This window comes from Enhydra lutris, unplaced genomic scaffold, assembly GCF_002288905.1.
Source record: "Enhydra lutris kenyoni isolate GAN:26980312 unplaced genomic scaffold, ASM228890v2 scaffoldscaffold9, whole genome shotgun sequence".
NCBI lineage: Eukaryota > Metazoa > Chordata > Mammalia > Carnivora > Mustelidae > Enhydra > Enhydra lutris.
The window spans coordinates 72,774,332-72,789,012 of NW_019154093.1; the positions used below are offsets into that span (position 1 = coordinate 72,774,332).

Consider the following 14,681-nt stretch of genomic DNA (forward strand, 5'->3'; position numbering starts at 1 on the left):
TCTCTAGCTACTCCTTCTATGACAAGGCTGGCAAATTTTTATTATTTACGACAATGTAGTCTGCATTTACAAGTGTTTACGTTCATCATATATATATATATATATATATAAAATAAAATTCTCTGATATTCATTGACCAAATCCCATGCAGAGGAATACTTAGGATATATTGTTTGATTGTTTTTTGGAAATACATCTTATTCTGGAAGTTGATACAACTTGTGGGTAATCATGTAAATGTTTATGAAAAACAATTGTTATGGAAGTGATTCCATTAGTATTGTTCTAATACTTGGAAAATGACCTTCATATTTATATATTTGTTTTACTGTACAAATTATAAATCCCAGAAATTTTTTTTTACAAAAAAATTTATTGTATGTAATAATGTAAAGGTGAATCTTATACCTGTTCAATAAAAATCATCTTAAACTTTATAATGTGTATACTTTAAAATGTCAGTTTAAGGTTCTGTCAGAAATCGGTCAGATTCTCTCCAAGGTAAGAAAAGAGAAGTGAAAGGATCCCTCTAACTTCTTCCTCAGTTTCCCCTCATTACTGGGTGGTGTAACACAGTCTTAAATCCTCCAGTGAAAGACCCTTCTTTTGAACTCTGAGTTTCACCCTCCAGTGGTGGGAGGAACATGGGCTCTAGAGTCAGACAGACCTGAGTCTGAATTCAGGCTCCCTTCTGAACCTGTTTCTAATTGAGGATGGAGATACTACTAATTCTTCTGGGTTAAGCGCAAGCACCCATGAACTATTAGGACTATAGCATGTTAAGCACTCCTCTGTCGAGCCAGAATTTGCCTTTGTGCAGCACCTGCATACATAATACCTTCATTCTAGTGTTAGACACAGAGAATATGGTCAACAAATATGCCACTATTAGAGGGTAAGATCCTCACGTAACTGATGCTCAGTGCCACCACTGTCCAGGCTCTTCCTTCCTTTGACTAGGTCCTCACAGAGGAACAACAGTGCCGGCACATTCCTTCTGCTGGTAACTACAATTACAGTAGCAATGTAAAGAACCATGGTTCAGTATGGGTTTGAGCCCACATCTCTCTGCAGATTGCCACGGCTTTCCTGGACAGTGCAGATAATGAAAGATGGTGTGCGCTAAGCAGAAAGACCCTGTAGGATGGGGATAACGTCGTGCCAGATCACAGCTGAAGCCAGCAGGGCCCTCAGATCTACCCTTATGCTCCGTTCCCCACATCTCAGGCATGGAGTTCCCAGGCTCAGCCTTGTGACTTACCCTTCCTCAACACCCAGTGTTTTCTCTCCCACCCTCCCTCTCTCCGACTTCCCTCACCACATTTTCCTTCATTCCTGTACCTATATATCACATACCTGGTATAGACAAATCTTTCTTTACATCTGCATGATAAGAAATATTTGGTGGACTTAATCTATCCCACATTACAAGAATTTAGAAAGCAAACAGAAAAGGCTTACATTTGAACATTCCCTGAGTCGATGACATCTATTCCATATGGCCCACGTGACAAGGAAACAAACGTTAGAGATTTTCCTGCCTGAATTAAGACCCCATTCCTATGCACTTGATTTCTCCTTAACCATTTCCCTTAAGCTGACTTCAGCACTAGATCTTTAAACCATTTAGAGATTTCCAAGTGTAATTGCACAAAGCTTCAAGTTATTTTGCACTTATTTGTACCGGGGAGTTCTCGGAGTGCAATTCCCTCTAAGTGGGGAAAGTGTGCCACCTTGTGGTATTTATTAATTCAAGTAATTCGGTTCGACTTTCTCCCAAGTGACCCTTCTTTCCCAGTAGTCTACGGAATGAAGACAAAGGAAAAATACTTTTTTCATTACCAATTCTTTTAAGTAAACTCCCTGCCGACCATGGGGCTCAAGCTTATAACCCCCAGAGCAAGAGTCCAATGCTCTAACGACTGAGCCTGCCAGGTACCCCTTTTCAATACTAAATTTACGTAATTTGAAATACTTGGAAAAAAAGATTTTGAAGCATCAGACTTTTACCCTACTTAAGTAAACTGCTTTTACTTTAATGTGGAATTAATAAGACTGTCAGCTCCCTTCTGTGTGGATTCCTGCTAGAAAGGACTGGGTGGTCAGCGCTATAAACAGCTTCCAGAGGGAGGAGGTTAGACAAAGATAGCAGCGGAGTAACAGAGCCTTTTCAACAAACACAAAGAATCTGACTGGGTCAAGGCTAAGGTATAGGAGTAGGGAGCAATGCGATGTTTCAGGGAAAGACCATAAGATGCTCAGAGCTTAATTTGACGAATTCCAGCAGGAGTCACACAGGAGGATGAAAAGGAGTAGAGATGAATGGCAGCAATGCCGGTGAAGGAGAGTCCACATAAACGTGACCAGCACATAAAGGGCCCGACAGGTAAATAGAGTGTTGGTGGGTGATTTCCAAATGATCTGTATAAAAAGCATGGCATGGGGGCACCTGGGTGGCTCAGTTGTTAAGCATCTGCCTTCGGCTCAGGTCATGATCCCAGTGTCCTGGGATCGAGCCCCATATCAGGCTCCCTGCTTGGCAGGGAGTCTGCTTCTCCCTCTCCCTCTGCATATATGCCCTCTCTGTCTCTCTCTCTCTGATAAATAAATAAAAATCTAAAAAAAAAGCATGGCATGCTGTGGTCTTCAAAAACTAATTGCAAAAGAGGTGAAATGTTTACTGTACCAATTTATGAACTCTGGCTCCTCTAGCTTGTTTTGCTAGACCTTGGAAAAACCTGTAATTTTTCCCTATTTCGGGATATTCCCAAAGATGGGCATCTTATACTGGGAGAAAGTATGTTAGCCATAGTGAACACCCTGCATCCTTGAAGGTATGTCTCAAGATTCTAGCTTGCATGATGCTCCTCCCTGACCTCCTGTCAGCAGCTGAACCCACAGGACTCTGTAACTATTTCATTAACATTCAGTGCAGTGAAATACCTTGGAGCAATGACATCTTAAGTGTTTTGAGGCCTTTTGTTTACAAAGCCTGTGGTCCATTCCAAGGGTTTTCCTAGAAAAAGAAACAATCCACCCCCTAAAAAAATGCACTGGTTCTCGCAAAACTGGAATCTACTTGTAGTTCCAGTTATTATGAACCAAAGAACTTTTGGTGTCTCTAAGGAGTGCGATGGGATGGTGTACAGACAGTTAGGGACACTTGTGTTGTCCTTAGCAGTCTGGACTTTTTTTTGGCATAACAAGAAACAATTGATTAAACATTTTAATTTTTTTAAAGATTCTACTTGAGAGTGCATAAACAAGGGGTAGGGGCAGAGGGAGAGGGAGAAGAAGCAGGCTCTCTGCTGAGCAGGGAGCCCGATCCGGGGCTTGAGCCCAGCACCCTGAGATCATGACCTGAGCTGAAGGCAGATGCTTAACCAACTGAGCCACCAAGGTGCCCCAAGAAAAGTGATTAAAATGAATACAATAGATGAAAATGAATTTATAAAATATACTGCTAGTGATAAAGGAAGCTCATCAAAAAAATTGTCGATCATGTACGTAAAATAATTAGTATCAGAAAATATATTATAGTCCACTGGAATTCTATGAGGAATGGTGGGCAGGGCTGTTCTCTTCAAGAAAGTATTGAATGAGGGGCAGGGAGTTTCACGAAGATGGTGTTGGGGGCAGGTCTAAGGAAAAAGCATAATAAAGATTATAAAGCTTACTTTAAGGTCTATATAGTTCTGAATTATCTTCATTTTTACAGTATTACTTTAACAGTTTTTGAAGATTATATAAGTGAGTTTACAGTTTTTAATTGGCAGGGCTGTTCTTTTGGGTTCTGGAGGGAGACTAGAGGTAAGGTAGAAACCACCTTCCTCATGAAGATTTCAAGCCCCTTAATAACAAGTTTTAGCCAGAGCTTTCAACTTCTTTCTTATTCTGCTTCCTGTTGCTCACCAGTCTCTGAAACCAAAGGCTTCTCAAACCAGTATTTAGCACTGTTTATTTAACAGAAAATTTGTTTTACCTAACATACATAATAAGGGACACATACACAGGCAGGAATTCCTCTATAGGAAAGCAAAGGGAAGCTTCTTAAGGACTTTTAAACATCTCCCCCAGAAAGGGCAGCCTACATGGAGGAAAAGAATGTATTGATCACAAAGCAGGATTCAAAATTTTAAAATTCCCTCATGTCCCCTTCCACAGGAAGCTGCTGGAAAATAGAGTAAGGATGAAGGGGAGGTGGCCATCCAACACTGCCCCCTGGGGGATGGGTTTTACTTGAGCCGGGGAATGCACTGGGAGGTGAAGTAAAAGGGAGAGCAGCTAGCAGTCTGAACAGTGACTGGGGTCCCTGGGTGGCTCAGTGTGTGAATTGGCTGCCTTTAGCTCAGGTCATGATCCCATAGTCCTGGGATCAAGCCCCAGGTCAGGCTTCCTGCTCAGTGAGGAGCCTGCTTCTCCCTCTCCTCTCCCCCCTTTACTTTCATTATCTCTGAAAATATTTTAAAATTTGAGATACTGAGAACATAAGCTGGGGCGGGGGTGGTGTGCAGAGAGCAAGAGCCTGATGCAGGACTCCATTCCAAGACCCTGGGATCATGACCTGAGCCAACGGGAGATGTTTAACACACTGAGCCACTCAGGTGCCCCTCAAAAAGAGTGGCTGGAGAGAACTAGTCTATTTCAGCAGGTCCCTACACTGAGATACCTGAAATCTGGCTAGAACTTTACACTTTTTGTATATAAAGCAAAGATACTCTTAAGTAGCAACCCTACTTTGTAAAGATTTCATCAAAGACAGATGTCAGCATAAGCAGGGGGAGAGGCAGGCAAAGCAGGCTCCCTGCTGAGCAAGGAGACTGATGGCCAACTCGATGGATCCCAGGAACCTAAACCATGACCTGAGCTGAAGGCAGACACTTAACCAACAGCCACCCAGCCGCCCCTAGGGTTGCCACTTTCCTTAATCAGGTATTGGATGGTTTAGTCTCAACCTTAAAGGACTGTTCTTGGGGCGCCTGGGTGGTTCAGAGGGTTAAAGCCTCTGCCTTCAGCTCAGGTCATGATCCCAGGGTCCTGGGATCGAGCCCCCACATCAGGCTCTCTGCTCAGCAGGGAGCCTGCTTTCTCTCTCTCTCTCTCTCTCTCTCTGCCTGCCTCTCTGCCTCCTTGTGATCTCTGTCAAATAAATAAATAAAATCTTAAAAAAAAAAAAAAAAAGGACTGTTCTTCACTTTCTAGACCTGCAACATGCCTTGCTATGAGGACTGGCTGCCTGGGTAAGGATATGCCCATATCTAACATTCCTCTAATATTAACACGGCAACCTTATAGGGAACATTACTCTGGGCCAGGCGGTCTCAGTGCTTTAACTCTATGCAGTTACTGTCCCCAGGATACACACAAGTGAGCTAAAACTTCCCCTAATAAACCCAACTTTGACTGGGTTTACAACAATATGAAAGAAAGTCTAATTGCTTTTGTCCCTTTAGAATGATCTACATTTCCATGCTGCTAAAGGGTTAATAAGTGTACATAGCTTTTTAAAACTGCAAACCATGGACAAAACAGCTGCCTTTAGTCTGTATTTTAGTGGAACACACATCCACCTTATCTCTGGTCACTTTTCCACCTCAATTTCTAGAGCTCAGTAGTTGGCTCTCTACAAGAACACCTGACACCAGGTTTTAGACATTGATGAATCTTTCCATGCCTGCATCAAAATGAGAAGGGGAGGACAAATATCAAGGATGTAGATACTGATGTTGCAGAGACAGGGGAATAAGAGTAGCTCCATCACCCACAACTATCATTTTTAAAAGGTTCTCAGGAAGGAAGAAGATTGAACAAAGTAATCGATTAGCCTGGAGGACAGCAGGACAAAGTGCTGGCCTAAGCCTGAAACCTCGGCTCTAACATATGAAAAGGAAGCCATATGCAGCAGAAGTCATGCAGAGACCTAGACAGACCAAAAGGGCCTTTTGTTGGGGCGGGCGGGGGGGGGGGGGGAGTATACCAAGAGTGTGTCTACAGGTCCTATGTATTCAAGAGGGAAAAATAAGTCTAGAAAGGTGGGGGGTGCAGGGACTATGAAGAGCTGATGGGGGGTGCAGGGACTATGAAGAGCTGATTAACAAGCGGTTATGTCATCAGATTCTATTCTTAAGTCCCTTCTTTCCCTGCCCCTCCCCCTCAAATCCACTTTCTACTTATCAACACTTCAAAGAATCAAGCTGAGAACTATGGCCCCAAGACGCCTTTCCTAGGCACCCACACTCCACAACCAGCTGGCCCCTGGTTAGTGAGGATACGCCAGCCACTCGTGGCAGACTGGCAAGTGGCCAAAGGTCCCTTGCTCCGGGTTCCTTCCCAGAGAACAGAAGACATGAACTGAGAGCACATACCAGCCCAGAATAAGAAACTACAGCTCCCAGCTTTCCTGAGTGGTAAGGTGATCCTTCTATCTGCTCGGACAAGGAGCAGAAGAGTGGTATAGAACCAACCTTACCAGAAAGCCAGCACATGGCCCGTCCCTTTCTTTGCTCTCTCTTTGGAATAGGACTTGGAATATTCAAGTGGTAACAAAAAGTCCTCCCTGAGATAGTCACAACAGGAAGGCAGATGAATAGGTCCTTTTGGTGGCAGAGCCTGGTCAGCAAACCTCTACACTCAGGTCTGTGATTTAAACCAGTTTCCCCAGCAATGTGAAGCTCTAATTCTCCACTGCTCTGACCACCCTGGTTCCACGCAGTAAACTACCAGGGAGGAGGCTGCTCTTATCTTCAAACACTTCCTGTATGATGTTTTAGGCAAGTATTACAGTACAGGTTAGAATTTAGCCCAAAGGAGTATACAGAATCCTATGTATTTAAAACTACTTATTCCCTGGGGAAACGTTTTATTTGCTAATCCACTTTGCTTAAAAAAAATTTTTTTAAAGTCACATTCAACATGAGTCTAACAAACATGAACAAGCACTATTATGGGCCCTCCACCGCCCTACAAAAAGCCTATGAAAAAACACACGGTTAGAGAAAATTGCAAACTAGGCTGCCTCACTTAGGACTCCAGCGCAGGGCTGACTAAATGCTCATCGAACAGGCGCTGTGTGCGGTAGTCAACCAGCTCCACCTGCACGGCGGTCTGATCGCCGTTCAGCCGCAGTCCCTCCGCGAGCACCGTGCGCAGCTTCTCCGTGCTGCCCGCCACCAAGAGGTTCACCTTCGGGTAAGCGAGGAGTCTTTCCAGCGGCACGTAGAACTTCTCTCCCACACTGTACGGCTTGGGGGACTGCTCTATTTCGGCCCTTTGAGCTTCTGTTAACCCGTCCTGCGGGGTGCAGCTGCCGAGCGGTACCACCCGGTCGCCCTCCTTTCTCCTTGGACCCCGGAGAAACCGGCTTTTCATCAAGTCGATGGATTTCACCGCCTCAATACTCAGAGTAAACCGGAAGTATTTGCTTTGCTGTAAACTCGGGTATGAGGTGGTATAAACCTGAAGGAAAAATTACCAAGAGGTTTCATTTCCTTAGGAACTTGCTACCACATTATGAACTGGGTATTAACTACACACATGTATCAAATCCTACTAGCCACGCATGCCACGATATCATGGGAATCAAACCAGAGGTACAGACATTAACATCTGAGCTGCTTTAAAAATTCTAATGATCGGGTTGCCTGGGTGGCTCAGTGGGTTGAAGCCTCTGCCTTCGGCTTGGGTCATGATCCCATGGTTCTGGGATGGAGCCCCACATCAAGCTCTCTGCTCAGCAGGGAGCCTGCCTCCCCCTCTCTCTCTGCCTGCCTCTCTGCCTACTTGTGATCTCTGTCTGCCAAATAAATTAAAAAAAAAAAAAAGAAAGAAAGAAAAAAATTCTAATGATCAAAGTCTCCCAAAGCCAGCTTTCCACCAACTCACACCAACCCAATGTTCCTTCTTGATATTAGAGGGAAATGGGTAAAAAGATTCTTAGGAGAGCAATGTGCTTATTCTTCAACATATCTCCTGAAACCAAAAGGGCCTGAGAAGGTTGGAGCTTCAGGTGTTATACTCATTTCCTGGGCCATGCCGTGGAGGAGTGCTGCTGATCTTAATGGATTACTGGGGGGCCGGGGGTGGGGTTGCTGACATATTAGCTTGAAAACTTTCCAGGACTCCTGCTCTTTCCCTGTAATGTGATTTGAGACATGGCAAGAGGCCAGACGGTCTCTAGGGTGAAGTAGACCAACCCTGAAGGCAGTTGTGGGCATGACGGATTCTAAGCACATTTACATTTATCTCTACAGTGAGGACCCTTACAAAGTTCACATCCTAATCCATGTGCTTCTTACCCTGGCCGCTACCTCCCAAAGAAAACTCACAACTTCATAAACATGTTCCTCTGGCTCTGAAATGCTCGATTCAGTTGGCTTTGCTCTGTTTTTCTGGAAGACCCCAATTTGGGTACAGTATCCAACATGCTCAGCTCCTGCTGGTGGATCCCCCACACCAGAAAACTCTACAGAGTAATGGTAGAGCTTTGCCACATCCAAAGCCCTGAAATTAAAAGAAATGCATTTCTGAAAGGTATGGTTAGATTAAAAATCACCAGTAGATAGAAAAATACAATGAGCTAAAATACTTGCCAAGTTGCAAATTCTTACAGCAACACATAATGCTACTGGGTTTGCTTACTTCTGAGGAGACTTTAGGGTCCTGAGTCTACTTCCGCATACTCACAAAAATATGGAGAAAGGGGGAGTTAAGGAGCAGGGTGTAGGCATGAAAAAGGAGACTAAATGGCTATAATCCCAACTCAAATTTGGGTTTGCAGTCATGCCAGAAACGTGACCATCTGTCCATCTGTCAAGGCCCTGGCAGGGAACACTTGGGCAGGGCATGGGGGCTCACCCTCACTGCCCTACAAACCCCTCCCTATTTTGTTTCCCTATCTCCACACCAACACTCCTACTCCTCATGCCTTCATATCAGAAGTCACCTGGTACCCCAGGCTTTGCGTGGCTGCCTGAGACCTAAGAAATCAAAAAATTCCATTTATTCTACCCAAATATCGTGGTCCTTTTTATATGTCAAGCTGAATTTTGGGAAATTTTATTAGGATAATAAAACTTTCATAATGTGTGTATCAAGACTGACTTTATAGCATTTTAAACTCCTGTGGGGTAAACTCCCCCATCCTTACCACAAAATTCATAACATTTATGAACTCACCACATCTGAAACTGCTTTCTGTTCCACTCAAATCTGTGATCTGGATCTCTAAAGGTTGATGCTGGAAACAGGGGATTGAATTCAGAGTTTGGTGTGCTGATGACAACCATACCCGGAGAAAAGTACCCAAACACGACCTCAGGAAACTTGGCCAGATCTTCAGAATCTAAGTGTTCTATCCTTGAAATGGTCAATGGGAAAGACAATGCAGTTATTTTCCTAGCTGATTTAGCAAAAACATTTTCTACCTCTACATTTATCCCATCTGAATTTATGTAACAGTATTTATAGGACCTGAAACCAACTATTCCTATATCCTCACCCTGCCCTTGGACCACGTCGCCCCCTCTTTCAGGGCTCTGGACCTCACTGTCAGTAACCAGAAGTATGAGCATTAAGTGTTAGCTCCCCAGGAGGCCTGCAGTGCTAGGAGACCAGAATAAATACCTCTACAAAAGCTGTGGGTTTCAGCATCAGATCCCAGCAGATTCTCACCCACACCCAAGGACCAGATCAACTGTCCCAGTACAGGCAACCACTAGACCCAGGGAGCCATTTCTATCCTGATGCTGTATGTTAATCTAACCCACTTCTATCTTTGCCTTAAAGAGGAACAGGAGAGGCAATTTGACACTGAGTGTATGCCTGGAAAATGTTAAGTTTCCAAAGACAACAAACTGATGTGATTTTTAGGGCAAATGTGCCCATATATCTCCCCATAACCACTCGGCAGGATGGTGATGGGAAGGAAACAACCATTCAGACCAGTAAGAGAAGACACATAGGTAAATGACTCAAACTCAAGTCTTCAATTTAGCTTCTTTGCAATATCAATGCAAATACTACACATCAAAATGTGTAGTTAGAGCTACAATGCACTTAGTGAAATTTATTGCTTTAAATTCACACATTAGAGGACAAAAAAAGAAAAAGTCAATGCATAAAAGTGTAAAGACAATGGAAGAAATAGATCAAAACTCTGAACCAGAAAATCATATGACCCAAAATCCCATTCCCGGGGTGAAATGAAAACTTGTGTTCATGCAAAACCTGTTCTGTGAATGGTATCTCGTCTCCATACTGGAAACCCAAATACCCTTAAGTACTTGAAAAGGTAGTACATCATGAAAGGAATACTCAGAAATAAGGAAAAAACTGCCAAGAAATTAGATAAATCTCAAAAGGCATTCACTGGGAAAAAAAAGTTTCAAAAAATTACATAGTGTGATTACTATAGTGTTTCTAAAATCTATGCTGCAAAATGGGTGAATGCTTGCCAGGGGTGAGGAAAAGGTGTGGCCACAAAGGGACAGCCTGAGTTGTTCGGGTAATGGAACTGTTCTGTGCCTTGACTGTAAGTTACACTGAACTATATGTGTTAAAATCCACAGAAATATACCTCTGCTCAAATATATTTTTTTTTTAAAGATTTTATTTATTTATTTGTCAGAGAGAGAGAGAGGGAGAGAGAGCAAGCACAGGCAGACAGAATGGCAGGCAGAGGCAGAGGGAGAAGCAGGCTCCCTGCTGAGCAAGGACCCCGATGCGGGACTCGATCCCAGGACACTGGGATCATGACCTGAGCCGAAGGCAGCTGCTTAACCAACTGAGCCACCCAGGTGTCCCTGCTCAAATATATTTTTAAAGATTTTTATTTGTCAGAGAGAGCACATGAGCACAAGCATGGGGAGCTTCAGGCAGGGGGAGAAGCAGAGGGAGAAGAAGGCAGAGGGAGAAGCAGGCTCCCCACCGAGCAAGACTAGCAAGAAGTTCAAAGCAGGACTCAATCCCAAAACCCTGGGATTATGACCTGAGTTGAAAGCAGACGCTTAACTGAGCCACCCAGGTGTCCCTGCTCAAAAATATTTTACTGTGTTTAAAAATTAAGTAGGGGAGCCTGCTCAGGGGACAGTCTGCTTCTCCTTCTGCCCCTCTGCCCTCCCTCTGCTCCTCCCCCTGACTCATGCTTTCTTCCTAGCACTCTTGATCTCAAAATCCTTTAAAAAATGAGGAAAACTTGAATAGGTGAACCTGAATAAAAGGTATTCCTGGTATTATTTTTGTGGCTCCTCCATCTGTAAATCTGAAACTAAAGCCAATCCTGTCAAGTAATCTGCTTTACAAATAAATTTGAAAATTACAATTTAAATCTTGTTAGGAGACAAAATTTACTGAGAATTCTGATTTCCTTTTTTTTTTTTTTTTAGATTTATTTATTTGACAGAGAGAGAGATCACAAGTAGGCAGCAAGGCAGGCAGAGAGAGAGGAAGGGAAGCAGGCTCGCTGCTGAGCAGAGAGCCCGATGTAGGACTCGATCCCAGGACCCTGAGATCATGACCTGAGCTGAAGGCAGAGGCTTAACCCACGAGCCACCCAGGCGCCCAGAGAATTCTGATTTGTAATAAACTTATACAGTAAGAATAGGTTTAATACTTACAATTCAATACATGTTATCAAGTCAAATCCACACAAACGGGAGTCTTTTTGTACAGCAGAACCACGGTACAAGGTTATAGTCAAATCTAGTTCTCGAGGAATGATGTAACTCCCCACTCCTGGAGACAACCTACCCCTGTAAAAACAGAAGGAATATTAACACTGTAATCTTTCAGAATCTCACCAGCAGTGGAATTCTGATAATCTGATCCTCTGATCATTATCTACCGAAATGAATTTTCCAAGACTTGAGGTAGTAAGAAGGAGGTCTTAGGGTTAACTTCCTCATAGATTACTGGCCAATAAGAACAAGACTGAATGGTGCTGATGCTCTCGCCATTTAATACTCTTGGTCTTCCAGCTCCCTGTGGATCAGTGATTAACTTTCTTTAGAAGAAAAAATGTCCCGAAAAAACCTGCAGTCAATATATATAGGAGACTGGGGAGCTGCTCAGGCTTAAATTGAAAGAGGTCTGGGGCAATGTCAATCCTCTAATTGAGTTCTCCTGGTGTCCAGCATTAAGATTTTGCCATTTGAAAATTGAATCTACAATGCTTTGTCTACTATAATTTCTTGACAGGCTTTACTTTCTACATTGGCAGGAAAAACTACTGTATCATTCACGATGATATGGCACAGTCAATCGGTGACCTTGAGGCTCTCGGGGCCAATCTTTCAAAATAAGCTGTATAAAACTGACACTTCCTCATAGTGCCACTAGTTTTAGATTAATGCACCATACTTTCAGAAACTTGGTATTACCCTCCCCATTCAAAGGGTTTGGCAGCAATATCTACTCCAACAAGATACTGAACGCAGCGGTGGTATTTCAGCATCCATAGAAGTGTGGCGTCCCCGAAGCCCAAGTCTGCAATCTACAGATGAAACAGAGCATTGGAGACATTATTGCCAGAAGTCAAATAGGACCAAAAACTTTAGAGAGTAAGTGGTTATCAGAATTAACCATATAATTATGTCAAGATCTTTTTGGTAGAAAAAGGTACACAAAAAGGAAGTTAACCTGAAACGTTAAGGGACAAGTGGGCAGGGAATAAGCTGTGTTAGTGTTTGGACTGTAACGACTTCAGATGAGTACCAGGCACCCAGAACACCCCACATGGTAGGCAGTTACCCTATAAAACACAACTTTGAACGTCTGAGCAGCTTCTAACTTAAGTGCCTGATCTTGACCAATGTTTTAGGGATTTATGTTCAGTGTTAACCTAATCCCCTTAATGCACATATGTATGTATTCTTAAATGAACTTCTTAATTATGCACTAAAGTCTTCATTAATCACTAAACACTATCACCTAAATTTCTGATTCCACCTTAGGAAATTAATACTTATAAAGTTTAATGGCACCCAATCCCAAAAATATCCCAAATCAGCTTCTAGGGTAGCTGACTGGCTCTAATCCAGCCTTAAGGGGGCAGCTGGCTTCAGCCTTAAGGGGGTATTTTTGGATACTCAGACATGAAAGATACCATATTATCTTAAGATGCACAAAGTGTTAATTCTGGAACAGACTAAAGTTTACCTCAAAATTCATTCTATCAGAAAACCAATTACAGCATTTACTAAGCTGCTTCCAAAAAAATAAAAATTCCCTTCTGGAAAATGGGATTATAATTATACCTTAGCAATAGGCCCATTCAACCTATATTCAATCCAATTTTTCCTCAGATGTGTTTCATTTTTTACCTTTAATATTTTAGGTAAACCTCACAATTTACCACAATATTGCACCCTTAGCCATAAGCAGTTTCCTTTCTGAAGCTGGCACATTTATGGACAGTGGGAGAAGGGTTACATGGCATTAAACAACAACAACAACAACAAAACCTAGTCTAGGAATGCCTGGGGGCTCCATTGTTTAAAAGTCTGTCTTCAGCTCAGGTCATGATCCCAGGGTCCTGGGACAGAGCCCCACATCAGTTCCCTGGTCAGCCAGGAGTCTGCTTCTCCCTTTGCCTCTCCCCTCAGGCTTGTGCTCTCTCATTCTCTAAAATCTTTTTTTTTTTTTTAAGATTTTATTTAGTTATTTATTTGACAGACAGCGATCACAAGTGTGCAGAGAGGCAGGCAGAGAGAGAGAGGAGGAGGAAGCAGGCTCCCTGCTGAGCAGAGAGCCTGATGTGGGGCTCGATCCCAGGACCCTGGGATCATGACCTGAGCCGAAGGCAGAGGCTTTAACCCACTGAGCCACCCAGGCGCCCCTAAAATCTTTTTTAAAAACCTAGTCCAAAAGCAAACTACAGCCTTAAGAAGCTTTAAACTGCTTCTTACATAGTATACTCAATTTCTTGTTAACCTAAATTTAGCTCAAGCTTCTCCTTCCCACAGACCCCTGAACTTTACCCTGCCCTCTCTGAAGACAGAAGTAACTGTATTTACAGGATAGACTTAGGTTAATTCGTTATACTATCCAATCATACCACCCTTTTCTCCCACTCCCCCACAAATCAGTTCTATTTACTCTAGAGAAAAATGTTTTTCCCCCCAACTACCGATGCATGCAGATCTTATGGTCAGTGTTCTCCCTATTGCACTAATCCCTTTCCTTCCTTGCAACACATCTTCAGATGAGATCCGGCACGTTCAGGGTGGTATGGCCGTAGACTGCAACACATCTTCAAATAGTCTCTGCTAACCTGCCAAATCCTTAAGTTTTTCTTGTATTTTGACTATAAGCTGATAAGACAGTCTTCTAAGTGTTTGGAAAGAAAATACCTACCTTCTTGTGTCCATGTTGATTCACTAAGTTTTTAACAAAGTAGTATCTCTGTTCATACACTGGTGGTTTGAACTCAATCACTTTCTTGCTGAGAACTTCACAATGATCCATACTGTTGCCCTGAAGCAGAAGGGAGGTGTTCTAAATCATGCGCAGCTTCAGAAATTAAGGAAAAACCAGCCTCATTTCCCAGTTACTTGGTACAATACATTGGCCTTTCAACCTGTCCAAAAATCACTCAGTGGTACTGCATTTCCTCCATCGTTCATCCAAGCCTCCAGTCTTATCTTTTCTTAAGTGATAATATGGCTTTAAGCTTCTGAGGGCTTATT

General features: G+C 43.1%; 1 protein-coding gene across 1 annotated transcript; it reads right to left on the reverse strand.

Annotated features, from left to right (window-relative positions):
* Window positions 1–7,020: 7,020 nt before the first annotated feature.
* On the reverse strand, window positions 7,021–14,460 carry LOC111143570 (HEN methyltransferase 1). The gene is made up of 6 exons (XM_022497393.1): window positions 14,350–14,460; window positions 12,375–12,487; window positions 11,613–11,747; window positions 9,175–9,354; window positions 8,307–8,499; window positions 7,021–7,455 (listed from the first exon to the last, which is right to left on the reverse strand). Exons 1-6 carry the CDS (start codon window positions 14,458–14,460, stop codon window positions 7,021–7,023), a joined length of 1,167 nt encoding a protein of 388 aa, XP_022353101.1.
* Between the last annotated feature and the right edge of the window lie 221 nt (window positions 14,461–14,681).